This window comes from Amblyomma mixtum, chromosome 2, assembly GCF_055824585.1.
Source record: "Amblyomma mixtum isolate Tamu chromosome 2, ASM5582458v1, whole genome shotgun sequence".
NCBI classification, from domain to species: Eukaryota; Metazoa; Arthropoda; class Arachnida; order Ixodida; family Ixodidae; genus Amblyomma; species Amblyomma mixtum.
In genome coordinates, this window is record NC_143013.1 from 268,723,386 (window position 1) to 268,749,658 (window position 26,273).

The 26,273-nt window shown below is 50.8% G+C and overlaps 3 protein-coding genes, 10 non-coding genes and 2 pseudogenes across 13 annotated transcripts; all 15 read left to right on the forward strand.

The window, feature by feature from the left end:
• Positions 1-305: 305 nt before the first annotated feature.
• On the forward strand, positions 306-377 carry TRNAE-CUC (transfer RNA glutamic acid (anticodon CUC)). The gene has a single exon. It is a non-coding gene; the product is annotated as a tRNA-Glu (tRNA).
• Positions 378-6,767: 6,390 nt separating this feature from the next.
• TRNAE-CUC (transfer RNA glutamic acid (anticodon CUC)) lies at positions 6,768-6,839 on the forward strand. The gene has a single exon. It is a non-coding gene; the product is annotated as a tRNA-Glu (tRNA).
• A 107-nt stretch (positions 6,840-6,946) lies between these two features.
• On the forward strand, positions 6,947-7,018 carry TRNAE-CUC (transfer RNA glutamic acid (anticodon CUC)). Its single transcript has one exon. It is a non-coding gene; the product is annotated as a tRNA-Glu (tRNA).
• A 168-nt stretch (positions 7,019-7,186) lies between these two features.
• On the forward strand, positions 7,187-12,821 carry LOC149363934 (uncharacterized; annotated as a pseudogene).
• Positions 12,822-13,325: 504 nt separating this feature from the next.
• Positions 13,326-13,399, forward strand: TRNAE-CUC (transfer RNA glutamic acid (anticodon CUC)). The gene has a single exon. It is a non-coding gene; the product is annotated as a tRNA-Glu (tRNA).
• A 108-nt stretch (positions 13,400-13,507) lies between these two features.
• Positions 13,508-13,579, forward strand: TRNAE-CUC (transfer RNA glutamic acid (anticodon CUC)). The gene has a single exon. It is a non-coding gene; the product is annotated as a tRNA-Glu (tRNA).
• Positions 13,580-13,686: 107 nt separating this feature from the next.
• Positions 13,687-13,758, forward strand: TRNAE-CUC (transfer RNA glutamic acid (anticodon CUC)). The gene has a single exon. It is a non-coding gene; the product is annotated as a tRNA-Glu (tRNA).
• Positions 13,759-13,887: 129 nt separating this feature from the next.
• LOC149363938 (uncharacterized) lies at positions 13,888-17,426 on the forward strand (annotated as a pseudogene).
• Positions 17,427-18,519: 1,093 nt separating this feature from the next.
• Positions 18,520-20,840, forward strand: LOC149363939 (uncharacterized). Its single transcript, XM_089569999.1, has one exon. It carries the CDS (start codon positions 19,216-19,218, stop codon positions 20,212-20,214), a length of 999 nt encoding a protein of 332 aa, XP_089426125.1. The 5' UTR covers positions 18,520-19,215; the 3' UTR covers positions 20,215-20,840.
• A 1,905-nt stretch (positions 20,841-22,745) lies between these two features.
• Positions 22,746-24,173, forward strand: LOC149363940 (uncharacterized). Its single transcript, XM_089570000.1, has one exon. It carries the CDS (start codon positions 22,875-22,877, stop codon positions 24,012-24,014), a length of 1,140 nt encoding a protein of 379 aa, XP_089426126.1. The 5' UTR covers positions 22,746-22,874; the 3' UTR covers positions 24,015-24,173.
• Positions 24,174-24,299: 126 nt separating this feature from the next.
• Positions 24,300-24,371, forward strand: TRNAE-CUC (transfer RNA glutamic acid (anticodon CUC)). Its single transcript has one exon. It is a non-coding gene; the product is annotated as a tRNA-Glu (tRNA).
• Positions 24,372-24,478: 107 nt separating this feature from the next.
• On the forward strand, positions 24,479-24,550 carry TRNAE-CUC (transfer RNA glutamic acid (anticodon CUC)). Its single transcript has one exon. It is a non-coding gene; the product is annotated as a tRNA-Glu (tRNA).
• A 107-nt stretch (positions 24,551-24,657) lies between these two features.
• On the forward strand, positions 24,658-24,729 carry TRNAE-CUC (transfer RNA glutamic acid (anticodon CUC)). Its single transcript has one exon. It is a non-coding gene; the product is annotated as a tRNA-Glu (tRNA).
• Positions 24,730-24,836: 107 nt separating this feature from the next.
• On the forward strand, positions 24,837-24,908 carry TRNAE-CUC (transfer RNA glutamic acid (anticodon CUC)). Its single transcript has one exon. It is a non-coding gene; the product is annotated as a tRNA-Glu (tRNA).
• On the forward strand, positions 24,886-26,243 carry LOC149363945 (uncharacterized). The gene has a single exon (XM_089568624.1). The coding sequence runs from the start codon at positions 25,074-25,076 to the stop codon at positions 26,241-26,243; it is 1,170 nt and encodes a 389-aa protein (XP_089424750.1). The 5' UTR covers positions 24,886-25,073.
• Positions 26,244-26,273: the final 30 nt, after the last annotated feature.

A 26,273-nucleotide genomic window follows, 5' to 3' on the forward strand; every position in this document is an offset into this window, starting at 1 on the left:
AAGCCGTATGATGGACAGACATGCCGAGCCACCAAGATCGTCCAAATCTGTGTTTCGAGAACAGTGTGCTTTGGTGAGGAGTGTATATGCTGCACGCGAAGAACCTCCAAGCTGGCTGCCGTGCCTAGATGCATGTATGTGCCTCCCTGGATTTTGATGTTTTTATGGGGCTGCAGTGCTGAGTTAGGGCAATGGCGGGCTCCTATTAATCAGCCCGGCAACTTGAGACGCGATCCAGTCTGATTGAAGTTTTCCTCCTTTCTACGGATGTTCTTCCATGCAATAAAGAAAAAAAAAAAAAAATCTCCGGCATGGTCTAGTGGCTAGGATACCTGGCTCTCACCCAGGAGGCCCGGGTTCGATTCCCGGTGTCGGAACAACTTTTTTGCACCTCGTGCGGGATTACCCTTTCAGTTCCGAAGTTTTGGCTTCTTTACGGCGCGAAGCAACAACTGGGTGAAGAGCGAGTGACGTTGCACCCATCTCCGGCTAGGATACCTGGCTCTCACCCAGGAGGCCCGGGTTCGATTCCCGGTGTCGGAACGACTTTTTGCACCTCGTGCGGGATTACCCTTTCAGTTCCGACGTTTTGGCTTCTTCACAGCGCGAAGCAACAATTGGGTGAAGAGCGATTGACGTCGCACCCATCTCCGGCATGGTCTAGTATATTGGAAATTCAGTATGGTGATTGCACATACAGCGATGCGCCTGGTATTCTTGCTGCTTTCTCGGCTATTATCGGAAGCTGTTTGGCAGTTGCGAAGATCAAAATCAGGGTTTCGATTACAGTTCCTTACTCGGAAACTCCCCTCGACTTGACGATGAGAAGTGTGCTATGGTGAAGGGACCTATCACTTTGGATGAAATTCAATCAGCCGTTTCTGCTCTACAGAGCCAGAAATCTCCTGGGCCAGATGGTATTACTAGCGAATTCTATAAAACATTTTCGCCTTGCCTAGTGCCTGTTTTGATGGAAGTTTTCCAAGCATCTTATGATGTGGGTGTCCTGCCTCCCACTTTCTATTCTGGGCACACAATATTAATTCCCAAAAGCAAAGATACTAATCGGTTGAAAACTGTTGAGGGATATCGTCCAATTTCCCTCTGCAATGTTGATTACAAAATTTTTGCCAAGGTTCTTAGCAGTCGTCTGCAGCTCGTCATTATGGACTTGATAGGTTCGCATCAGGTCTGTGGTATTAGAGGCCGCAGTATTCAAACACATATCCATATTGCACGTTCAGTATTAGAGACAGTATCAGATGAGACAGGCCAAGTAGCTCTGATTCAAATTGACTTGGCGAAGGCGTTTGATAAAGTTCGGCATGATTTCTTGTTCGCGGTCTTGGAGTATGCAAATATTGGTGACGTCTTGCTCAAAGGCATAAGGCTGTGCTATAAGAACTCCTATACAAGGGTTATTGTTAATCAGGAGCTAACGAAACCAATACCACTAGAAGCATCTGTTCGTCAAGGATGTCCACTGTCTCCATTGTTGTTTGCCCTATATCTGGAACCCCTCTGTCTCAGTATAATTAACAGCGCAGCTATCCGCGGTTTCTCTCTGGCTCAATCTGAAGTTAAAGTTTTAGCCTACGCTGATGATGTCGCCCTCTTTTGTTCTGGCAAAAAGAGTGTACTTGAGGCTCTAAACTTGACTAAACAGTTCTGCGATGTATCAGGCGCGGCTCTTAATTTAGAGAAATCCAAAGGCTTTTGGTTGGTTTATTGGGGAACTAGGCCAAGCCATTTCGGTGGCATATGCTGGGACTGTAGCCCTCTTGAGTACCTAGGCGTTCCGCTGCACCAAGTTCGCAACAGTACAGCCTACTGGGATTCACAAATTGTAACTCTACAGCGGCAAACACAGGCTTGTATGGGTAGGGAACTCTCAGTGTTTGCGAGGGAACAGGTCTGTAACATATTGCTACGGGTCGACTCCGAGAAGATGAGGCCGACGAAGTGAGAGGGCGCTTGGCGCGTGCTCGGGCTCCGAATTCTGGACGGTGGCCTGTGTTTTGGCATCCGGTGCGCCCTGTGCTTGTGTTCTGTTTAGCGTGAGTGCACCAGTGTTCTTCGTGGCGTGAACGCCTCCTGCCACGTAACATCTTGGTTCTCACGCCGGCTCGGTCTCGAGTGCGTGTCGCGGACGGTGGAACAGTTAGTGTTGACGGACTCTGCACTGCACGCGTTAGTGTTGCTGGCCATGACCTTCCGGTGCAGTTCACTGTTTTGAACCCTTGTGCTCATGACCTCATCCTCGGCCTCGATTTCCTGTCAGAACACTCCGCCCTGATCGACTGCTCGCAAGGCGTCCTACACCTCGATCTCCCAACCATCGATCCTGAACCCTTGCATTCTCCCCGACTGTATTCGCCCGACCAAGTTTCTCTGCCCTCACTAGCCGCCTTATTCGTTACCCTACGTCCTACCTCATCAGTGGCCGATGGTGACTACTTAGTCGCCCCTATTTCAGATGTCTTGCTGCACCGCAACGTTGCACTGCCCCATACTGTCGCTACAATCAGGGGAAACAGCGTGTCACTACCGTTAATTAATTTCAGCTATTCAGCCCAAGTCCTTCCACCTGGCATATGCGTGGCAACGTTCTCCCCTCTTGGCTCCTGCCCAGTTGCCCCATTGGACCCTGCCCATGCATCAGCTCCTGCAGATCCTGTTCACGCTCCTACTTCGACTGACGCGATCACGGCAATGATGCCCTCCGATTTGCTCCCTGCTCAATCTTGTCAGTTGCGTGCGCTTCTCGAGTCCTATTCCGACATCTTCGACCTCCATAACAGCGCCCTTGGCCAAGCTCTTACCGTTACGCACCGCATCGACACCGGCGACGCTCCTCCGATCCGCCGCCGACCATACCGGGTCTCCCATGCAGAACGACAGGTAATCCAGGCGGAAGTGGCAAAAATGCTGGAGAAGAACATCATTGAGCCCTCTCACAGTCCTTGGGCTTCGCCCGTCGTCTTGGTCAAGAAGAAAGATGGCTCGTGGCGCTTCTGTGTGGATTACCGTCACCTGAATAAGATCACTAAAAAAGATGTCTATCCGCTTCCTCGAATCGACGATGCCTTAGACTGCCTCTATGGAGCCAAATTCTTCTCCTCCATAGACCTACGCTCTGGCTATTGGCAAATTGCTGTGGATGACCAGGATCGGGAGAAGACTGCTTTTGTTACTCCTGATGGATTATATCAGTTTAAGGTTATGCCTTTCGGCTTATGTAATGCCCCAGCGACTTTCGAGCGCATGATGGACTCCTTGCTGCAAGGATTTAAGTGGTCCACTTGCCTCTGCTATTTAGACGATGTAATTGTGTTTTCTCCCTCGTTTTCGTCTCACATGGACCACCTCTCACAAGTTCTTTCCCTCTTCCGTCATGCCGGGCTGCAGCTCAACTCTTCAAAATGCCGTTTCGCGCGTCGTCAGCTCACTATACTAGGCCATGTCGTCGATGCTACAGGGGTTCGTCCCGATCCAGACAAGATCCGAGCAGTAAAGTACTTCCCAGTACCCCGTACGAGCAACGACGTTCGAAGTTTTTTGGGTCTTTGTTCTTACTTTCGTAGATTTATTCAAGATTTTGCCGACATTGCTCAGCCGCTCACCGATCTTCTTAAAAAGGATGTCAGTTTTTCCTGGGGGTCCTCTCAAGACCACGCCTTTGCCCACCTTATAAGGAAGCTTACCACTGCACCGGTATTGGCACACTTTGATGTGTCAGCTCCTACGGAAGTCCGTACTGATGCTAGTGGCCATGGAATCGGGGCAATCCTTTCCCAGCGTCAATCCGGCACACATCGCGTAATTGCCTATGCTAGCCGCCTCCTATCCCCTTCCGAGAAGAACTACTCCATTACCGAAAGAGAGTGCTTGGCCCTCGTCTGGGCTGTTGGCAAATTTCGACCCTACCTATATGGCAGGCCATTCACAGTTGTTACAGATCATCACGCACTGTGCTGGCTCTCTTCTCTGAAGGATCCTATCGGTCGCCTCGGTCGTTGGGCGCTACGACTCCAAGAATATGACTACGTTGTGATCTACAAGTCCGGACGGTTGCACAAAGATGCCGACTGCCTCTCTCGTTACCCTGTTGCCCACACTAATACTGTGACGAGCGCGAGCGCTATTGACCTGTTCTCTCTATCGCCGTTTACAACTATCGGCGAAGAACAGCGTCGGGATGCGGAGCTTCTCTCCATCATCGATCGCCTAACGTCCGCCCACACCGACCCTTCACTGAACCGCTTTGCTCTCGTTGCTGGTATTTTATACCGCCGGAATCTTCAACCAACTGGTCCTGACCTTCTCCTCGTCGTCCCGAAGCACTTACGAACAGTCGTTCTCCACGAACTCCATGACCTCCCGACTGCTGGCCATCTAGGCGTTACTCGCACGTACGACCGCATCCGCCGTCGGTTCTTCTGGCCTGGCCTCTACCGCTCAGTGCGCCGTTACGTTGGTTCTTGCGATGAGTGTCAGCGTCGCAAGCGCCCTGCATCTGCTCCCGCTGGCTATCTTCAGCCCATTGACATCCCTCCGGAGCCGTTCTACCGTGTCGGCTTGGATCTTCTCGGCCCCTTTCCTGAGTCCACTTCTGGGAACAGATGGGTTGCAGTAGCCACAGACTATGCCACCCGGTACGCGATAACACGTGCGCTGCCCACGAGTACTGCCGCTGATGTCGCCGACTTTCTTCTTCAGGATGTCATTCTTCATCATGGAGCACCCCACCAACTGCTCACCGACCGAGGCCGCACCTTCCTTTCAGCAGTGGTAAACGACATTCTTCGCGCGTGCTCAACTAAGCACAAGTTGACGACCGCTTACCACCCCCAAACTAATGGCCTCACTGAGCGACTCAATCGCACGCTTACCGACATGCTCGCCATGTACGTCTCCTCTGATCACCGAGACTGGGACGTCGCACTCCCATACGTTACATTTGCATATAATTCATCCCGCCACGACACTGCCGGCTACTCTCCGTTTTACCTCCTGTACGGCCGCGAGCCTCAACTGCCGCTTGACACATTGTATCGAACATCTCGTCCCCCACATTCTGAATACGCCCGTGAAGCCATTGCCCATGCCGACCATGCTCGCCAAGTCGCCCGTTCCCGCTTGCAAGCCTCCCAAGCTTCTCAGCAACAGCACTATAACCGCCGCCACCTGGACAGTGCCTTCTTGCCTGGGTCCCTTGTATTGCTCTGGGTGCCTTCTCGCCGTGTAGGGCTCTCGGAAAAGCTTCTTTCTCGATATGTGGGCCCGTATCGTGTGCTGCGCCAAGTAACAGCCGTCACATACGAGATTGAGCCTGCCTTCCCCGAGTGCACTTCCCGTACTCCACCCTCCGATATTGTGCACGTGTCGCGCCTCAAGCCCTACCACCTACCTTCTTCTGACACTCGCTAAGCAGCACCGCGACGGTGCTTTTGCGCCCGGGGGTCATGCTACGGGTCGACTCCGAGAAGATGAGGCCGACGAAGTGAGAGGGCGCTTGGCGCGTGCTCGGGCTCCGAATTCTGGACGGTGGCCTGTGTTTTGGCATCCGGTGCGCCCTGTGCTTGTGTTCTGTTTAGCGTGAGTGCACCAGTGTTCTTCGTGGCGTGAACGCCTCCTGCCACGTAACAATATTTTTGTTTGCAAAGCTCGCGTATGTCCTTCAAGTCCTGCATTGTGCGAGGAGGAAGGTGCAAGTAATACACAGAATATTTGCAACATTCGTTTGGCGCTCTCAATGGGAGCCCATGAGGCGTGACAACTTGTTCCTTCCCTTAGAGGGTGGCGGAGTGGGCCTTGTTCACCTGTTCGTGCATCAACTTGTTTCCCGTTTTTTCTTTTTCAAATCGGCAAACCACCCGTTTCTGGTAGCTGTGCTCATTAGGCGGCTTAGTTTTCATTTGCCTTTCTTATTCGCACCGACTGTGCAGGCTCGTGAGGGGACTTTATGGGGATTCCTTAAGGAGGTTGCTGACACTTTCAATTTCCTCACTGTGCGCTTCTCTTTAGATTACCTGTATAGCCTCTCGAGAAAACAGATGACCCAGGCTCTCACTGAGTCTTTGTTCCCTACACCATTGTATCGGCAACCTTATCTGGGGTCTTTGGACATCAGTGTTCTAAAGCGTGTCAGGCGGATGTGCATTCAGGCAGCCGCTAAAACGTTCTTTTTCAAACTACACACAGCGACGCTGCCTGTCAAGACATTTCTTAATGACAAGGGTATGTTTGTACCCTGTAATGTGAATTGCCGTCTGTGTAACGTCCCTGAGACAATTGATCAGTTGCTTCATCCTGTGCCGTGATGCCATGTTCTTTTGGGACATACTACAACGAACTCTTAAAAAGGACATTGAAATTACACCATACACTATTAGATTTCTGCCTGTTGACAAAAACTCTGTTGTGCCCTATGATCTGTTTATGTTGATGGGACTATTCAGTCTTTGGAAAAGCCGTACGATGGACAGACATGCCGAGCCACCAAGATCGTCCAAATCTGTGTTTCGTGAACAGTGTGCTTTGGTGAGGATTGTATATGCTGCACGCGAAGAACCTCCAATCTGGCTGCCGTGCCTAGATGCATGTGTGTGCCTCCCTGATTTTTGATGTTTTGATGGGGATGCAGTGTTGAGTTAGGGCTATGGCGGGCTCCTATTAAGCAGCCCGGTAACTTGAGAAGCGAACCAGTCTGATTGAAGTTTTCCTCCTTTCTACGGAAGTTCTTCCATGCAATAAAGAGAAAAAACTCCGGCATGGTCTAGTGGCTAGGATACCTGGCTCTCACCCAGGAGGCCCGGGTTCGATTCCCGGTGTCGGAACAACTTTTTTGCACCTCGTGCGAGATTACCCTTTCAGTTCCGAAGTTTCGGCTTCTTTACAGCGCGAAGCAACAACTGGGTGAAGAACGATTGACGTTGCACCCATCTCCGGCATGGTCTAGTGGCTAGGATACCTGGCTCTCACCCAGGAGGCCCGGGTTCGATTCCCGGTGTCGGAACAACTTTTTTTGCACCTCGTGCGGGATTACCCTTTCAGTTCCGAAGTTTTGGCTTCTTTACAGCGCGAAGCAACAACTGGGTGAAGAGCGATTGACGTTGCACCCATCTCCGGCATGGTCTAGTGGATCATTCTACTTCCGGCCACTGTCGTGAACGGTCGCGGAATCATGAGCTCCGGTGGAGCGGCGATAGCGGCCCTTGCTGGCCGCGGAAACAGGTCCGACATGGAAGCCGATAAGGATTACGAGATTATTTTGCCGAACCTGCCAACAGGACGTGTTGTTCTCAACACCGTGTTTTTGCACGGCGACGTGCGAGCGCGGCCTTACAAGGTCGAAGATTTTCGTGACGCCCTCGCCCAAGCGGGTGCGCTCCCCGACGTAGTGGCGTTGGGGGCGTACCAAATCAACCATGTTTGGGCGGTGACTCTCAACAGCGCTGAAGCAACAAAGCGATTGGCGGCTTTCAAGGAGCTTTCAGTTAAAGGACGCCGGTGTCTTATATTCGACCCCGAGGACCAGGTGCTGAAACTGCGGCTACACTGGATGCTGCACGGCGTCGCCGACGAAGATATCCGGACTGCGTTTGCGGCCTTCGGGAACGTCACAGAGGTAACCCGTGAGCGTTGGCGTGTGCAAGGTGTGAAAGAAAAGGGCTCCACCACAAGGTTAGTTCTGCTCAAGCTGAAGCCTGGAATGAAGCGGACGACCTCCCCCACCAGATACGAGTCGCCGGTGAGCTGGCTCTTGTGGTCGTGCCTGGGCGGCCCATGCAGTGCCTGCGTTGTCAGGGCAGCGGACATGTCCGACGGGAGTGCAAGGTACCTCGCTGCTCACGCTGCCGACGTTTCGGACATTCGGAAGATGGGTGTGTCCGCACATACGCTGCCGCAACTGTGCCAGCGCTCAGAGAGGAGACACCGGAAGACATTATGGACGTCGTCGAGGCTGAGGAGGCAGCAAAAGGGACCGATGGTGTGGAAAGCTCTGCGGTGGCCCCCACCGTGACAACTCCGACGACCACGGAAAAGGAGGCGGGCGAGGGCGTGGACAAGACACAGGCACTGCCATCCGTTGTTTCGGAGGCGCCTGTGAGCGAGGAAGCGCCCCTTCAAGGGACAAGTGCTCCGGAAACATCGGCGGCTGAGAACACGAATGCGGAAAACGGCGGCCGGTCAACGAGCGCTGGCAGTGCGCCGAAGCGCCCGCACGCCGACGCCGGTGACGGAGCGGATAAGCAGCTCCCTGGCAACGCCGAGGAACCACCAACGAAATCTGTGCAGGGACGACGACCTTCCTTCAGACCGCAACCTAACGTCGCGACAGGCCGGAGGGCAGCCGAAAAGCCGCTCTCGCAGCACGTCCAGCCCGATAATTACGATGGCGGCGGGACTTCTGGAAGCGTCTAGCGACGTGCTAGGCGCGAAAGGTAAGCACCATGCTCCCAGCGTCCTTCTAAAGTACGAAAATGGCGATGCAACAGTCACTGAGCGTAGCAACGCTTAACGTCCGTGGGTTTGCATCGAAAAGAAAGCACAGTCAAGTATACCGTATTTTAACGGACCAGGACGTGGACGTGTTGGCGGTTCAGGAAACCAAAATAGAAGGGGAAGAGGACACGGGGAGCATGGTGCAGCGTTTCACGTCGAGGTACGATGTGGCTGTTAGTCACGCGGTTGGCACATCGGCCGGGTGCCTTCTGTTCGTTAAGTTGTTGCCAGGACTGACAGTGCAAGAAGTGATTTCATGTATGCAAGGTCGCTTTATTGTTTGTGACTTTATTGTTTGTGTTTATGCACCGAATGCGGCTGATGAAAGGTTAAATTTTTTCGTGAGCATCCAACGATATCTAAATAGTGGGCGACAACTCGTCGTTATGGGCGATTTCAATTGTGTCTTAAGTGCTCGAGATAAGACAAGTAGCCGCGCCTTTAGAGACGCAAGCACGGATGTTTTGTCGCAGCTAGTTGGCGAATTTGCTCTAGATGATGTAGCGGAGTGTTTGGAGGGAGCGCGCAGCGTGAAATACACGCATTTCCAAGGTTATAGTCATGCCCGGCTCGACCGTATTTATTTATCGTTGGATGCGATTCCGAAATGCCAAAATTATGTCGTTATGCCAGTGTCTTTTTCGGATCACTGTCTTGTGAAATGTACCATCGGCCCTAGAAACCGAAGGAAAAAATTTGTGTGGGGACTGTGGAAGCTAAACTCCAAACTCTTAGAAGATGAAGCTTTAGATGAAATAATTGCAGGGAAGCTTAAAGAGATAGAACAACGGCCTTGCACCACCATTGGAGAGCAGTGGGAATGGTGCAAACAAGAAATTAAGATGAAAGCTATAGAAAGAGCCAGTTGTATTCGACATGACGAAAAGCGAGAAGAAGCATGTTTAAGGGCGACACTAAATCAGTTAATAGCGCACGAGTGCAAAGAGCCAGGGGTCTATAATGACGATATCAGAAAACTGAAAAAGAAAATTGAGCTATTAGATGAAGATCGATATCGAGGAGCGCTCGTTCGCGCCAGGGCCGAAAGATGCGCAGCAGGCGAGACGCCCACTAAACGGGCTCTCGGTCTCGAGAAAGCGCATGCTCGTCGAAACGACATAGAAGAGAGAGTGGAACGGCAACCTCGTGACAGATAAAGACTGCATTGCACGTGCGTTTTACGAATACTATCAGCAACTGTTTGCATTTCGCGACATGAACATGGACAGGTTTAAGCGCGTGTTTCTTTCTTCCTTGCCACGACTATAGATGCTGACACAACAGAAAGGTTGGAGCTGCCGATTTCCGAACATGAAGTTGAGCGTGCCATTGATAATCTAAATCCAGGGAAGTCGCCAGGGCCTGATGGCTTGAGCGCGGCTTTTTATAAAGCATTTAAAAAAGTGTTGTCCCCATTGTTAGCTGCAGTATTTAACGAAGGCTACGATCTTAACTTGTTGCCGCCTTCTTTTGTGTCGTCACACACTGTACTAATCCCTAAAACAGAACAAACTGAGAAATTGAGATTGGTGACGTCATACAGGCCAATAGCCCTAACAAATGTTGATTACAAGATACTAATGAAAGTACTAGCAGCCAGATTACAGACCGTTATTAAGGAGATTGTTGGGCCTCACCAGACTTGCGGGATCAAGGGAAGGACCATTGCTACGAACATACATAAGGCGAGATGCGTACTGGAGTGTTGTGATGCAACATGCGGTAGCGTTGCGGTTCTGCAACTCGACCTTGAAAAAGCGTTTGATTGTGTTTCACATGCCTTGTTTGCAGTTCTAGATTACATTAATGTGGGTTCTGTTATCAGCGAGGGCGTAGCCTTGGCGTACCGAAACTGCACTACAAGATTAATTGTCAACAAGGAACTTGGTGCACCCGTGAACGTGCGACGTTCGGTGCGTCAGGGTTGCCCCCTCAGCCCGCTTCTGTTCTGCATTTATATTGAAACTTTGTGCTTGTCAATCCTTGAGAATGAATCTGTACAGGGCTTCCAAGTCCACATGACGGAGGTCAAACTTTTGGCGTATGCTGATGACGTAGCCGTCTTCTGTACGAACAGAGAGAGCGTTAGCGTGGCAGTCGAAGCCGTGAAAGATTTCAGCACGACCACTGGAAGTCCGGTGAATTGGGGAAAGTGTGTAGGGTTTTGGCACGGAGAGTGGCCATCGACGCCTTACACGTTTGCCAACGTGACTTGGGCCACAACACCGGTTAAGTACTTGGGTGTGCCTCTAGAATGCTATGAAGACAGTGAGCCATTTTGGCGCGATCAAGCCCAAGAAATCCGTGAGAAGGCTGACAAATGGAGCAGTGTGCCGCTGTCTATCTTTGCACGCGCAACGGTGTGTAATCTGTTTTTTGTTGCCAAGTTGTGGTATGTAATGCAAACGCTTCACTGTTCCAGGTTAAACATTCAGAGGCTGCATCGGGTATTTGCCGCTTTTGTTTGGGCGTCGAATTGGGAACGGTGTAGACGGGATAACTTGTTTCGGCGTGTCAAAGACGGGGGTCTTGGGCTAGCACACTTATTCGCCCGACAGCTCGTAAACAGATTCATTTTCTTCCGCGACGTAAATGATCCATTTCTGCGCACTGTTTGCCAAGTAAGGCTCGTGCGGGCGTTGCCAAATTTTGTTGTTGCCACAGAAAGTATGCCAGGGCGCCTTTTTGGTTTTTTAAGAGAAGTCGTAAACAGCGTCAGAATTTTGACAACTCGTTTTTCGATTCAATATTTGTGTTCAGTCAACGGGAAAAAATTGTATAAGGATGTGTGCGATGACTTTTTCTCCGTTCCTGTGTACAGAGCCTTGTACAACGGCTATCCGGGTCAAGATGTATTGAAGCGGGTCAAAAGGATGCCAGTTTCCCCAGGAGTAAAAACGTTTTTCTGTAAGCTGCATACTGGAACGTTGTCGGTTAAAACATTTCTTGGAGACAGGGGTTTTTTTCTGCCATGGGGGTCGCTTTGTTTACCGTATTTTCCGGTATATAAGACGCGGCTTTTTTTCAAAAATCTTGCTGGTGCGTCCTATACAAGGGTGCGTCTTATATGCGACTTTTTCTGTTTTTTTTTTGCGAGTTCAGAAATTACTCAGGTCCATGTTCAAGCTTTTTTCACCGAAAAAACATCACTGCCAATAACGCGGTTTTAACATGGTTAATACTTCCATACGGGGACCACCAAGAGCAACTTTGTTATTAAACGGTGGGGATGACGACTTCCGGAATCATAAACCCGCGACCGTTTCGCAGGCCCCAAGCAAAAGTAATGTTAAATGCCAAAAGATGGCGACAATCGCGTTTCTCGCCATTGTCAAGACAAGCCAGCGTTTCTTTCAGTCACCCTTTGCAACTTTGTTTGCTCCGTGTACGTAGTACGTACGTAGTGCGAAGAAAATGTTTCAGCTGGGTCGCCTCCAGAAATGGGCGTGCTTTTTGATAGCACATCTTAAGATCAAGACTTCGAAGGTTTTAAGTTAATATAAAATGTTCTTATGGACATAAGGAGAGTTCCTTCGTTCTTTTTTTCTTTTTTTGCTAAAACGTGGGCGGGTATGGCGTGAGTGTTGCCTTTTTCGATCACTTAGCGGTGCTTAAGAACTTCTCACAGGTAAGGTGCATTTTGCAATGGTCGCACAAGCGTGTTTAATTAAGCCTCGCTAGCCTAACTGAGTAAATTGGGATGCGTCTTATACACGGGTGCGTCTTATATACTAACTTTTTCAATGACAGCCTGCATATATGGGGGGTGCGTCTTATATAAGGGTGCGTCTTATACACCGGAAAATACGGTAATATGCAAACAGCCTGAGACAATAGATCATGTTTTTCTACACTGTTGGGAGGGGGTTTATTTTTGGGACGTGCTTCAAAGAACCCTTAAAAAAGACTTACCGTTAGATACACATAGCATCAGGTTCCTATCAACAGATAACGAAGACGGCATACCTTTTGATACCGTCATGTTAATCGGTCTGCATAGCCTATGGCGGTCCCGGATGGCTGGGTATCATTTAGACCCCGATGCTCGCCCTGCAAGGCTCTACTTTCGTGAAAGTATGCATGCCTTTGTTGAAATGCACAAATTGAAGTGTACAGTTCCAGAATGGCTGCCAAGATTAGAGCCCTTGATCAATTTGAGAGAATTTTAAAACGACAACGTCATCCCACCTAAGGATGACAGCTTCCTTATTACCATCATTTCCACGTGAACTTTTGGCTGTGAGTTCGCTTAATTTTTCTGTGTACGATTTTGTACTGTGTAAGTATCCGGAAATAAAGAAAAAAATTACCGACGATTACGTTACTTCCTAATGCGAAATTTGAGCGCAGCAAATAAGCTGTTTCACCTTTTCGATAGTGAGTCAACCCCAGCTGCGGAGTTGGTTTCAGGGACAACGCCGCCGATGCCGACACAAACAATATGATACCCTCGCTTCCGCAGCGCTAAGAACCAGGTCTAGCCGTGGGAAGGTGGTCACGTATTCGTCGACGTGCCGGGGCCTACGTGAAATAACCGGCGCGTCGGCAACTGAAGAGCACCCTATCCGCCACACAAGAACAGGGGGGGGGGGGGGGGACCCTTTCCTCCTCTTTCTGCATGGCGGCGACGGTGTTCTATGCAGTCACGTTATCTTGACTCTCTAGCGGCGTCAGCGGCATCCAGCGGTATCAGTCGGTCGTTATCAGTCGGTCGCTGCTAGCGCTGGGGGGATGAAAGGGGGGCGGAGCTGGTTACGAGGCCGACGACAACGCCGACGACGACGCGAAACCCAGGAACGGACGCCAAAGAGCTGCGCTCTAAAAAATGGTCTAGTGGCTAGGATACCTGGCTCTCACCCAGGAGGCCCGGGTTCGATTCCCGGTGTCGGAACAACTTTTTTTGCACCTCGTGCGAGATTACCCTTTCAGTTCCGAAGTTTTGGCTTCTTTACAGCGCGAAGCAACAACTGGGTGAAGAGCGATTGACGTTGCACCCATCTCCGGCATGGTCTAGTGGCTAGGATACCTGGCTCTCACCCAGGAGGCCCGGGTTCGATTCCCGGTGTCGGAACAACTTTTTTGCACCTCGTGCGGGATTACCCTTTCAGTTCCGAAGTTTTGGCTTCTTTACAGCGCGAAGCAACAACTGGGTGAAGAGCGACTGACGTTGCACCCATCTCCGGCATGGTCTAGTGGCTAGGATACCTGGCTCTCACCCAGGAGGCCCGGGTTCGATTCCCGGTGTCGGAACAACTTTTTTGCACCTCGTGCGGGATTACCCTTTCAGTTCCGAAGTTTTGGCTTCTTTACAGCGCGAAGCAACAACTGGGTGAAGAGCGATTGACGTTGCACCCATCTCCGGCATGGTCTCATTCTACTTCCGGCCACTGGCGTGTACGGACGCAGGATCATGAGCTCCCACGGAGCGGCGATAGCGGCCGTCGATGGCCGCGGAAACAGGATTGAAGATAAGGAAGGACAGGAGTACGAAATCGTTTTGCCTACGTTGCCTACCGGTCGTGTTGTTCTAAACACCGTGTTTTTGGACGGCGACGTGCGAGTTAGGCCCTACAGGGTCGAGGATTTCCGCGACGCCCTCGCCAACGCTGGTGCGCTCCCCGATGTTGTGGCGTTGGGGGCGTATCAGGTAAACCACGTTTGGGCGGTTACGCTCAACAGTACCGAGGCAACGAAGAAGTTGGCAGCGATAAAGGAACTGGATGTCAAAGGACGGCGCTGCATTTTCATCGATCCTGCCGACCAACAGGTGAAACTACGGCTGCACTGGATGCTGCACGGTGTAGCCGACGACGACATTCGGACGGCTCTTGCGGCTTTTGGGAATGTAACGGAGGTGACCCGGGAGCGTTGGCGTGTTTCAGGCTCAAGAAGAAGGGGTCTACAACCAGGACCGTTCTCCTGAAGCTGAAACCCGGTATGAAGGTTGACGACCTGCCACACCAGTTACGCGTCGCCGGCGAGCTGGCCCTTGTTGTGGTGCCTGGGCGGCCTATGCAGTGCCTACGGTGCCGCGGCACCGGTCACGTTCGACGTGAATGCAAGGTACCCCGGTGCTCCAAATGCAGGCGGTATGGCTACGGTGACAGTGAGTGTGTTCGCACATACGCGGTGGCTACAGGTGCGGTATCGAGAGACGACACGGCAGAGCTTCTGATGGACGTCGGCGAGGCGGAGGAGGCGGCGAAAGGAGCCGTGGAAGTTGGCAAGGCTGCCGGGACGACCGACGCATCAGGGCCTCCCAGCGGAGACATTAGTGGACCCGGCAACCAAAGGAAGCCACTCGAAGAGGAAGAATTACCTTCGAGTCAGGCGAGCACGTCGGCAAACGGGGATAACGTCTTGGCAACTAAGGACGCCGAGCCAATGATCAGCGAGGAACAGCAGGACCAGAGCTGCGCCCGTTCAGCGAGCGGCACCGCCCCAGCCAAGAGCCCTCATGGTCTGACCGACAACGAAGGGGACAAGGCGGCAGGACATCATCATCATCATCAGCTCTCAGTGGTGAGGAGCCGCCAGCAAAAACTGCTCAATCCCGACGGTCATCTTTCAGACCGAAACCCAACGTTTTGGCGGACAAGCGTGCCGGCGATATGGCAGCCCCGCGGCAAGGTCAGGGGCTTGCACCGGATGGCTCCGGTGGCAACGACGGCGTCTAGCCCTGTGCTAGACGTGTGGGGTAAGCACCATGCTCTTGGCCTCTTCACTATTTGCGACAATGGCTTCTGTAACCGCTTTTAAAGTAGCCACACTCAATGTTATAGGGGCTTGGCAGGAAAGAAAAAGCAAAGCCAAGTTTACCGGCTTTTAACAGAGCACGATATTGACTTACTGGCCGTGCAGGAGACAAAAGTAGAAGGGGAGGAAGAGACCGGGAGCATGGTGCGACGTTTCACGTCATGCGATAGGTACATCTGCTGGCAGCGTCCTTTTTGTAAAGAAGTTGCCGGCTCTTGTCGTGCAAGCTCATTTCTCGTGTCCGTCAGGCCGTTGTGTCGCTATCGATTTTACATTGAACAACAGTGAGTGGAGAATTGTCTGTGTGTACGCACCAAATGTTACGGACGAAAGGGCTGCGTTTTTTCAAAGTTTTGAACAGCGTCTTAGTTCCGAGAAACAGCTTATCATCATGGGCGACTTCAACTGCGTCCTATGTGGCTGCGTTAAGACCAGTGCAAGGGTGTTCAGGGACGCAAGTACGAAGATACTGTCGCAAATCATAGATAAATGAAACCTTGAGGATGTGGCAGAGTGTTTGCAAGGCGCGTGCGGCGTGAAGTACACACACTTTCAGAGGACAAGCCATGCTCGGCTTGACCGCATTTATGTATCGCTGGATGTGATTCCAAAATGCAACAGTTACCATGTAGTGCCGGTGGCTTTTTCGGACCACTGTTTAGTAGTATGTGGGATAGGATTGAAAAAACGGGGCAGTGCTTTTAGTTGGGATATGTGGAAAATAAATAACAAGCTAATTAAGGACGATGAATTTAGCTGTGCAGCAATTGAAGAAATAAGCAAAATAGAGCCTAGTAGTGAACTGAAAATATGGCAACAGTGGGAACTTTGCAAAGAACAGGTTAAAATTAAAGCAGTTGAACGATCTAGTGCCATTGCGTACGAAGAGAATCTAAACGAACGCAATCTAAGATGTATGCTTGCAAAATTGCTAGAAAAGGAAAGTGAAGCACCTGGTAAATGGATCGATGACATTAGGAAAATAAAACAGAAAATTCAACTAATAGAAGAGGACCGTTATCGTGGAGCGTTGGTGCGGGCCAGAGCGGAAGATGTAGCAGCAGGGGAGACGCCGTCGAAACGAGCGTTGGGAATTGAAAAGGCTCATGCTCGGCGAAATCACATTGATAGCATAGAATGGGGTGGTATCTTATCAGACGAAAACGAACATATACGGCGTGCGTTTTTTTAATACTATCAGACGCTCTTCGCATTACAGGATGCAGACATGAATACGTTTAAGAACAGGTTTCTTGGGGCACTGCCGCGACTCAGCGACGAGCAGAAAGACGTTTTAGAGCTGGCAATAACCGAATCAGAGGTAGAAATGGCAATAGACAATTTAAATTCTGGGAGATCACCAGGACCAGACGGGTTAAGCGCGGCGTTTTACAAATCGTTTAAGAGCAGAATCGCGCCAGTGTTGAAGACGGTCCTTAATGAAGCTTACGACGTATACGTGAATTGCCTCCGTCTTATGGTAAATCACATACTGTCCTAATTCCGAAAACGGATGAAGCTGACAAGTTACGACACGTAACAGGGTACAGGCCAATTGCTCTCACAAATGTCGATTAAAAAATTTATATGAAGGTGTTGGCACAAAGGTTACAGTGTGTAATCCAGGAAATTGTTGGCCCCCACCAAACGTGTGGGATAAAAGGCCGGTCTATTCTTTCTAACATACACAAGGCAAGATGTGTGCTCGAGTGCTGTGATTTTACAAATAGTCGCGTTGCCATTTTGCAGCTTGATCTCGAAAAGGCGTTCGACTGTGTCGCGCATAAAATTTTGCTGTGCATACTTGATTATGTGAATGTTGGGTATGTTATCCGGGAGGGAGTCGCCTTGGCGTATCGGAACTGTACAACGAGATTGATTGTTAACCAGAGTCTGGGGGCCCCCATTCGTGTGCAGCGTTCGGTACGTCAAGGCTGCCCCCTCAGCCCTCTTTTGTTTGCCATCTACATCGAGACTTTGTGTTTAGACATCATCGAAAACGAAAGAATAACTGGTTTTCGGCTGCAAGCTGCGGAGGTGAAGCTGCTGGCATATGCGGATGAGTTAGCGGTTTTTTCCGCTAATCGAGAAGGTGTAACAGAGGCCGTTGAATGTGTCGCTGAATTCTGCAAAACCTCTGGCAGCAGAGTGAACTGGTCTAAGTCAGTGGGGCTCTGGCACGGAGCATGGCAAACGACGATGGACCACTTTGCAAACGTACCCTGGGTGAAGACCCCGACGAAGTACAGTCATGAAATTTATGAGCGTGAACACGAGAGCGCGTGGCAGATAGCCTCAAGCCCTACCCTTAGCGATACGCGGCGGCTGCTTTTAGCAACCTGGTGGAACGGGTTATGCCACCTTGCCAGCGTCCAGCAAGCCATAGGACACACCTCCCTTTCCACTTTGTTTATGAAAGCGGCCGCCGCGTATCGCCACTAGTAGGGTTCGAGGCTATCTGCCACGCGCTGCCGTGTTCACGCTCATAAATTTCATGACTGTACCTTGGAGTACCGCTAGAAAGCTATCGCGATAGCGAAACATATTGAAGAGTGCAGACCCAGGATGTGCGTGAGAAGGCGGAAAGATGGAAAGGAACAGGCTTATCAATTTTCGCTAGAGCCACCGTGTGCAACCTTTTCTATATCAGTAAGGTGTGGTACGCGATGCAAGTGTTGCATTGTGGAAGAATGAGCATACAAAAACTACATCGAATTTTTGCTGTTTTTGTGTGGGCTGCACAATGGGAAAGGTGCAGCCGGACGAATTTGTTTAGAAAAGTGAAGGATGGTGGAGTGGGTCTGGGACACCTTTTCTTGCGGCAGATTGTTAACAGATTTATGTTTCTGCGTGATGTCAGTGAACCGTTTTTGCGCACCGTGCGCCAAGTAAGGCTGGGGCGCGCGCTGCCTGACTATGTTGTTGCAACCGAAACCCTATCGGGCGGAATTTTTGGGTACTTCAGAGAAGTTGTCGCAAGTGTCCGATTTCTCTCAACGAGGTTTTCCAACGAATATTTATCTACAGTGAACAAGAAAAAATTGTATAAGGATTTATGTGAAGTTGTCTTGCCGGAACCCATGTATAGGGCCTTGTACAGTGGAGGCCCTGGAAAGGATGTGTTAAAGAGGGTAAAGAGAATGCACATTGAGCCAGGGGTTAAAACTTTTTTTTTTCAAGTTGCACACTGGAACGTTATCAGTCAAAATGTTTTTACCGCATAAGGGCTTATTTCTTCCTTGGGGTCATCACTGCCTTATCTGCAAGCAACCAGAAACGATAGATCACGTTTTTCTGCATTGTTGGGAAGGGGTTTACTTTTGGGACGTACTTCAAAGGACTATAAAGAAACAATTTCCACTTCACCCCCATGGAATACGGTATCTGCCCATTGAAAACGAGGACGGAGTACCTTTCGATCTGATAATGTTATTGGGCCTCTACAGTATTTGGCGCGCGAGAATGGCAGGATATTACTGTGATCCCGAGGCGAGGCCAGCACGAATTTATTTTCGTGGAACTGTGCACCGGTTTGTTGATAGGGTCAAAGCTGTTGGCGAGGCTTCCGAGTGGTTGTCAAGGGTGGAGCCTTTGATGGCTCTAAATGAATTTTAAAGTGACGAAGCCAGCCCCTGGCAGGCTGACTATATCAACACCAAGTGTTCATTGTGTCCCGCCATTTTGTTGTGCAATGTCAAAGCCAGGCAATAAAGAAAAAAAAAAGTCTAGTGGCTAGGATACCTGGCTCTCACCCAGGAGGCCCGGGTTCGATTCCCGGTGTCGGAACAACTTTTTTGCACGTCGTGTGGGATTACCCTTTCAGTTCCGAAGTTTTGGCTTCTTTACAGCGCGAAGCAACAACTGGGTGAAGAGCGATTGACGTTGCACCCATCTCCGGCATGGTCTAGTGGCTGATTTCGGCTTCCGGCCACCGAGCGTGACGGACGTGCGATGACGGGCTCCGTTGGAGCGGCTACAGCGGCCATGTCTGGCCGCGGAAACAGGATTTTTGCCTCGGAAGATGAATATCAGGTGATTCTGCCTACCCTTCCTACAGGAAATGTTGTGTTAAACACAGTCTTTTTGCACGCTGACGTGCGGGCCCGCCCCTATCGGGTCGAAGATTTCAGGGATGCGCTGGCTCAGCTGATGCTGCTCCCCGAGGTTATCGCCTTGGGGGCGTATCGCATGAGCCATGTGTGGGCTATTACCTTCACCAGTGCTGATGCGGTGAAGAAAATTCTTGCTGCCCGGGAAGTAAAAGTGAAGGACCGCCGCTGTCTAGTTATTGACCCGGCAAACCAAGACGTCCGCGTCAAGCTACACTGGCTGCTGCACAACGTACCCGACGAAGACGTGAGGGTAGCCTTCGCCGCGTACGGCAAGGTGAGCGAAGTCACCAAGGAACGGTGGCGCGTCCAGGGTGTCGCCAGCAAGGGGTCGACGACGCGCTTGGTTTCATTGAAAATGAATCCTGGCGTGAAACTGGAAGACCTCCCTCACGAAGTCAGGGTTGGCGGTGAGCTGGCTCTCGTGGTTGTACCGGGCAGAGCTCCGCTCTGTCTGCGCTGCCACGGTACTGGGCACATTCGCCGTGAGTGCAAAGTTCCAAGGTGCGGCGCCTGTCGCCGTTACGGACATGAGGATAGCAGCTGTGTACGCACGTACGCGAGCGCTGCCGTCCCAGTCAACAATGACATCTCGTCCGAGCTTGTCATGGACGAGGCTGACGCGGAAGACGCTGCAGCAGAGGCAGGCGACGGAGCGGAGAAGGAAAAATCCCCGGCTGTGTCGACTCCTGGAACATCCGCAACCGCGGAGACGCTCAGCAGTAAGCTGCAGCAACAGGAAGCGCCGCCTGCAGATGTTAAGACGTCAAAGAGCGAAGCCCTCTGGGGGGTGGGGCGTCAGTGCCCGTCGTTCCCCAACATGCTGAAAGCATGGAAGTGACGGATGCGTCAACCAGCAACCAGGGAGGAAAGCGACCGCACGAGCACAGTGCGAACGGAGAGCCTAAGGCGAGCGAGGGCGACGAGCCACCGCCGAAGACTGTTGGTGTGAGGCGAGCGACGCTGAAACCGCGGCCGAATATACCGGCCGATCAACGAGCGGCGGCTAAGCCGCCGCCTTAGTTGAGTGAGTGCGTTGTGTGTGGCTTCTGTGGACGCGAGATGGCCTTTTTTGGTGACGGACTGCATGGGCTGGGTCTCCAGTCCGTACGCATGAGGCAGAGGTGCAAGAGACGTTGGAATACCGGCACTGTACCCATCGAGCACCATGGACTAGGCAAGTCGCCCTCCGCCGTCGCTTTGTGTCCTCAGGTACGCACCATACGGCTCCTGTACTTAAACTAGATGGCTTCGACACCTGTTGGAGCGTTGCGCATTGCAACAATTAATGTCAGGGGACTGGCTTCTAAAAAACGTCAGTACCAACTAAGCCGGTTGTTCCTCGATAATGACCTCGACATAATAGCCGTCCAGGAGACCAAAGTCGAAGGACAGGAACAGACGGACCGTATGGTGCAGCCTTTTACGACACGTTACAATATTTGTGTGTGCCATTCGTCTGGCACATCGGGGGGATGTGCTGTCTTTATTAGGAATTCCATGGGGATTGTCGAACAGAATTTAACTGTGTGTCAAACTGGCCGTTTGCTTGTAGTTGATTTTTTTTATTGCAATTTACTGTGGAGGATCATATGTGTGTATGCCCCTAACAAAGAGAACGAGCGCGAGGAATTTTTTGAGCGTCTTGAACAATACGTATGCTGTGAGCGGTTAATTGTGCTGTTGGGTGACTTTAACTGCGTATGTAAAGCAGAGGACAGAACTACAAAAAGACTTGTCCGCGACAAAAGTGCGGAATTGTTGAATTCGCTTGTACACGAAAATGGTTTAGATGATGTTGCTGAAGTTCTGTCGGTAGCATCGCATTTTACTCACTTTCAGAGTGAAAGTCACGCGAGATTGGACAGAGCGTATGTGTCCCTTGATCTTGTTCCTTTGTGCAACAGCTACGAGGTGAAAAACATGTCTTTTACCGACCACAGCTTAGTTGCGTTTACCCTGGGAAAAAAAGAAAAGAAATCTCGTTTCTCGTGGGATCTTTGGAAGTTTAATGCACAGTTACTCGAGGATGAACTTTTTGGTAGTAAAGTTAATGAATGTATTAAAGCATTGCTATCAGCAGAGCCTGGGAACTGGGTAATTAGATGGGAAGATTTCAAACAGCAAGTGAAAATGAACGCGATTGAAAGAGCAAGCGTTATTTGCCATGATAAACGTGTTAAAGAAAAAGAACTACATTGCCAGCTTGACTTGCTCGTAAGCCTGGAAAGTTCCCAGCCGGGAAGATATAAGAAAGAGATAAGAGAAACAAAAAGTAAACTTGAGATTATCGAAAAAAACAAGTATGTAGCTGCCGTGATAAGGGCGCGTGCTGAACGTCTCTGGCTTGACCAAGTGCCTACCAAACGCTCGCTTAGTGACGAAAAGAAGTATGCGACTCAAAATGAAATAAAACAAATTAGGTACAGAAACGAGGTAACGAATGATAGCATGATGATTCAGTTAGCTTTTGTTGAACAGTATAGGGAATTGTTTGGGCGCCGTCAGCTTGAAGAAGAGGGCTTTACAGAAACGTTCTTGTCTCGTATGCCAAAGCTTGGAGATGAAATAAAACAAGGGCTGGAGGTACCATTCAGCGTAAGCGAAGTGGGAAGAGCGATCGAAGAACTGAGTACCGGAAAATCTCCTGGTCCTGACGGCCTAGGCAGTGATTTTTATAAGAGTTTCAAAGCCGAACTCACTTATGCTCTGCACTGCGTCTTCACCGAAATGTATGAAACAAGGAAAATGCCGCCGTCATTTAAAACAGCACACGTGGTTTTAGTGCCCAAGAGTGAAGACCAGGCTAAACTGCTGTCCGTTGGGGCTTATCGGCCGATAAGCCTGACCAACGTCGACTATAAAGTGTTTATGAAGATTCTTGCCAATAGACTGCAAAAGGTTATTAAGGACCTTGTAGGGCCGCACCAAACGTGCGGTATTAAAGGTCGCACCATTGGAACGAATGTGCACATTGCTAGAACTGTTCTTGAATGTTGCGATGCGTTCGTGGGACGAGTTGCCATGATGCAGCTTGACTTGGCGAAGGCCTTCGATCGCGTGTCACACGAAATTCTTTTCGCCGTTCTAGAATATGCCAACGTCGGCTCTGTAATATTACAAGGTGTACAGATGGCGTACGAAAACTGTGTTACGCGTATTATAGTGAACAAACAGCTTACTGAACCTGTGCCTGTCTGTTCCTCGGTCAGGCAGGGCTGCCCGCTCTCGCCTCTGCTCTTCGCGATCTATCTTGAGCCTTTTCTGTTATCGCTGTTACACAATGATGGGATCTGTGGTTCCACTCTTCAGTCGGTGCAAGTAAAAGTGCTTGCTTACGCTGATGATATTGCTGTTGTTTGCGCGGACCAAGAAAGCGTTAAAGAAGTTGTCAAAGTTGCGCGGGCCTATTGCAAAAAGACCGGGTGCGAAGTTAACTGGGATAAGTGCATTGGATTTTGGCACGGTGATTGGGAGAGCACACCCGCAGTGTTTGCTAACATGCAATGGACGACCTCCCCTGCGAAGTATTTGGGGGTACCCTTAGAGCACTATAAGAACAGTACAGAGTTGTGGGGTGAGGTAACGCAGAGTGCAAGGAAAAAAGCGGATGGATGGAAAGGACGTGACCTTTCTGTTTTCGCGCGTGCAAGTGTGTGCAATGTATTTTTGATAGACAGAATTTGGTATTTTTTGCAGTTTTTGCTCATCACCAGAGCAAACGTGCAGAAGCTGCATAGAGTGTTTGCTGTTTTTATTTGGAGCTCGAATTGGGAGCGAACTAGTCGAGCTAATTTGTTCCTACCGGTCAAAAGAGGTGGCCTTGGACTTTCCAACTTGTTTCTTAAACAAGTTGTCTCAAGATTTTTGTTTCTACGGGATCAAACCGATCCTTTGTTGCGCACAATGTTGCAGGTGCGCTTAGGCAGTGTGTTACCGGAATTTGTTGTGTCCAGTTTCCCAGCCACGAATCGTGCTGTAACTGGGTTTTTACGTGAAGTTGTGGCTGCCTTTCACATTTTGAGCTCTCATTTTTCGACTGAATATCTGGCTGCTGTACCCAGGAAAAAATTGTACAAGGATTTGTTAGATATCTTTATACCTGTACCCTTATACCGATCCTTTTACTGCGGAGGCCCAGGCAAAGATGTGCTAAATCGAGTTAAGAAGATGCCGGTAAGACCGAACGTCAAATCCTTTTTCTTTAAATTACACTCGGGTACCCTTCCGGTGAAAACATGGCTAAACGATAAAGGCATTTTCGTACCATGGAACGTCGACTGCACACTGTGCAAAAAACCCGAGACCATCGAACATGTCTTTATCGACTGCTGGGACCCGGTTTTCCACTGGGATGTCTTGCAAAGAACTTTAAAAAAAGAGCTACCTGTTACTCCATATGGCATCCGGTTCCTGCCTATAGAAAGTGGCGAAGTGCCATACGATATGTTTATGCTACTGGGCCTCCACAGCATCTGGAAAACTAGGATGGCGGCTAGGCACGCAGACGCAAATGTGAAACCAGTCAGGGAAAACTTTATAGAAAGTGTAGTTTCTCTGAGAGATGTTCTCCGCAGTCAACCTCAGCCACCGGAGTGGGTGGCAGTTATGGACAAATTGATCGAAATGAAAATGTTTTAATCCGTCGCCTTAGCCAAAGTCTGGCTAGCGACTTTTTATGCCTGCGCATGTATTGTTTTCCGGCAATAAAGGAAAAAAAAAAGCATGGTCTAGTGGCTAGGATACCTGGCTCTCACCCAGGAGGCCCGGGTTCGATTCCCGTTGTCGGAACAACTTTTTTGCACCTCGTGTGGGATTACCCTTTCAGTTCCGAAGTTTTGGCTTCTTTACAGCGCGAAGCAACAACTGGGTGAAGAGCGATTGACGTTGCACGTTCTTGCCGAAGTCAGGCAATAAATAAATAAATCCGGCATGGTCTAGTGGCTAGGATACCTGGCTCTCACCCAGGAGGCCCGGGTTCGATTCCCGGTGCCGGAACAACTTTTTTGCACCTCGTGTGGGATTACCCTTTCAGTTCCGAAGTTCTGGCTTCTTTACAGCGCGAAGCAACAACTGGGTGAAGAGCGATTGACGTTGCACCCATCTCCGGCATGGTCTAGTGGCTAGGATACCTGGCTCTCACCCAGGAGGCCCGGGTTCGATTCCCGGTGTCGGAACAACTTTTTTGCACCTCGTGTGGGATTACCCTTTCAGTTCCGAAGTTTTGGCTTCTTTACAGCGCGAAGCAACAACTGGGTGAAGAGCGATTGACGTTGCACCCATCTCCGGCATGGTCTAGTGGCTAGGATACCTGGCTCTCACCCAGGAGGCCCGGGTTCGATTCCCGGTGCCGGAACAACTTTTTTGCACCTCGTGTGGGATTACCCTTTCAGTTCCGAAGTTTTGGCTTCTTTACAGCGCGACGCAACAATTGGGTGAAGAGCGATTGATGCTGCACCCATCTCCGGCATGGTCTAGTGGCTAGGATACCTGGCTCTCACCCAGGAGGCCCGGGTTCGATTCCCGGTGTCGGAACAACTTTTGTGGACCTCGTGTGGGATTACCCTTTCAGTTCCGAAGTTTTGGCTTCTTTACAGCGCGAAGCAACGACTGGGTGAACAGCGATTGACGCTGCACCCATCTCCGGCATGGTCTAGTGAGATTCTACTTCCGGACGCAGAAGCGAACGGACGTGTCTCGATGGGCTCCGTCGGAGCGGGTTCAGCGGCCCAGTCGGGCAGCGGTAACAGGATTTTGGACACTGCTGACCATGATTATCAAGTGATACTGCCGCAACTGCCATCAGGTCAGATTGTTTTGAACACAATTTTTTTGCACGGCGATGTGAGAGCGCGGCCTTTCCGCGTCGAAGATTTCAGAGACGCCCTTGCTAATCTGGGAGCACTCCCAGATGTTATCGCCCTGGGGGCGTACCAAATGAACCATGTATGGGCATTAACTTTCAAGACAGCGGAAGCGGTGAAGAGCATGCTCGCTAAAGGCGACATGTTGGTGGAGGAGCGGCGGTGTCTGGTTATAAACCCGAACAACCAAGACGTCAGGCTCAAGCTTCACTGGCTCCTTCATGGAGTCAGCGACGATGATGTGCGGACTGCGCTGGCAAATTATGGCAAGGTAACTGAAGTGACCAGGGAGAAGTGGCGTATCTACGGCATTACCGACAGGTCGTCGACGACGCGCCTCGTCGCCCTGAAGTTGAAGGCCGGTGTCAGTGTGGAAGACCTGCCCCATCAGGTGCGTGTGGGCGGTGAGCTGGCCTTGGATGTGGTACCGAACCGGGCACCCTTGTGTTTGCGCTGCAACAGCAAGGGCCATATACGGCGTGATTGCAGAGTCCCGCGCTGTTCCCGATGCCGGCGCTTTGGTCACAACGATACGGACTGCGTTAAAACCTACGCAACCATCACCGGTCAGCCGAAAAAGAACGATGTGACCGAGCTCGTTATGGATGACGAAGACGCTGAAGAGGCTTCCAGAGGGGCTGGGAATGTGCCCGTGCAGTCTCCAACGGGCGACAAGGCTGAAGCCACCGAGGACACTCAAGGCACCGTCAGCAAAGGCGACCAACAAGATCAAGGCAACACCACCCCCTCGGGGGCGGGGACAGCGAAAGAAGACTCCGGCAAGGAGTTGGAAGTAGTGTCGACGGGGGGCTGGTGGGATGGTGAGCAAACCATGGACACCACAAGTGCACTGCCAGGAAAAAGAGTGCACGAGGAAACAGTCGTCGCGGGCGACAGCGCCGTCGTGGAACCGCCTCCCAAGACGTCTGCTACTCGGCGGCCGAGTTTCAAGCCCAAGCCGAACATTCCGCCCGACCGCAGAGGGGGCGGCACGGAGCCCTCGTAGCAGCGGGGGCCAGTCTTGTTCCTGCCCACG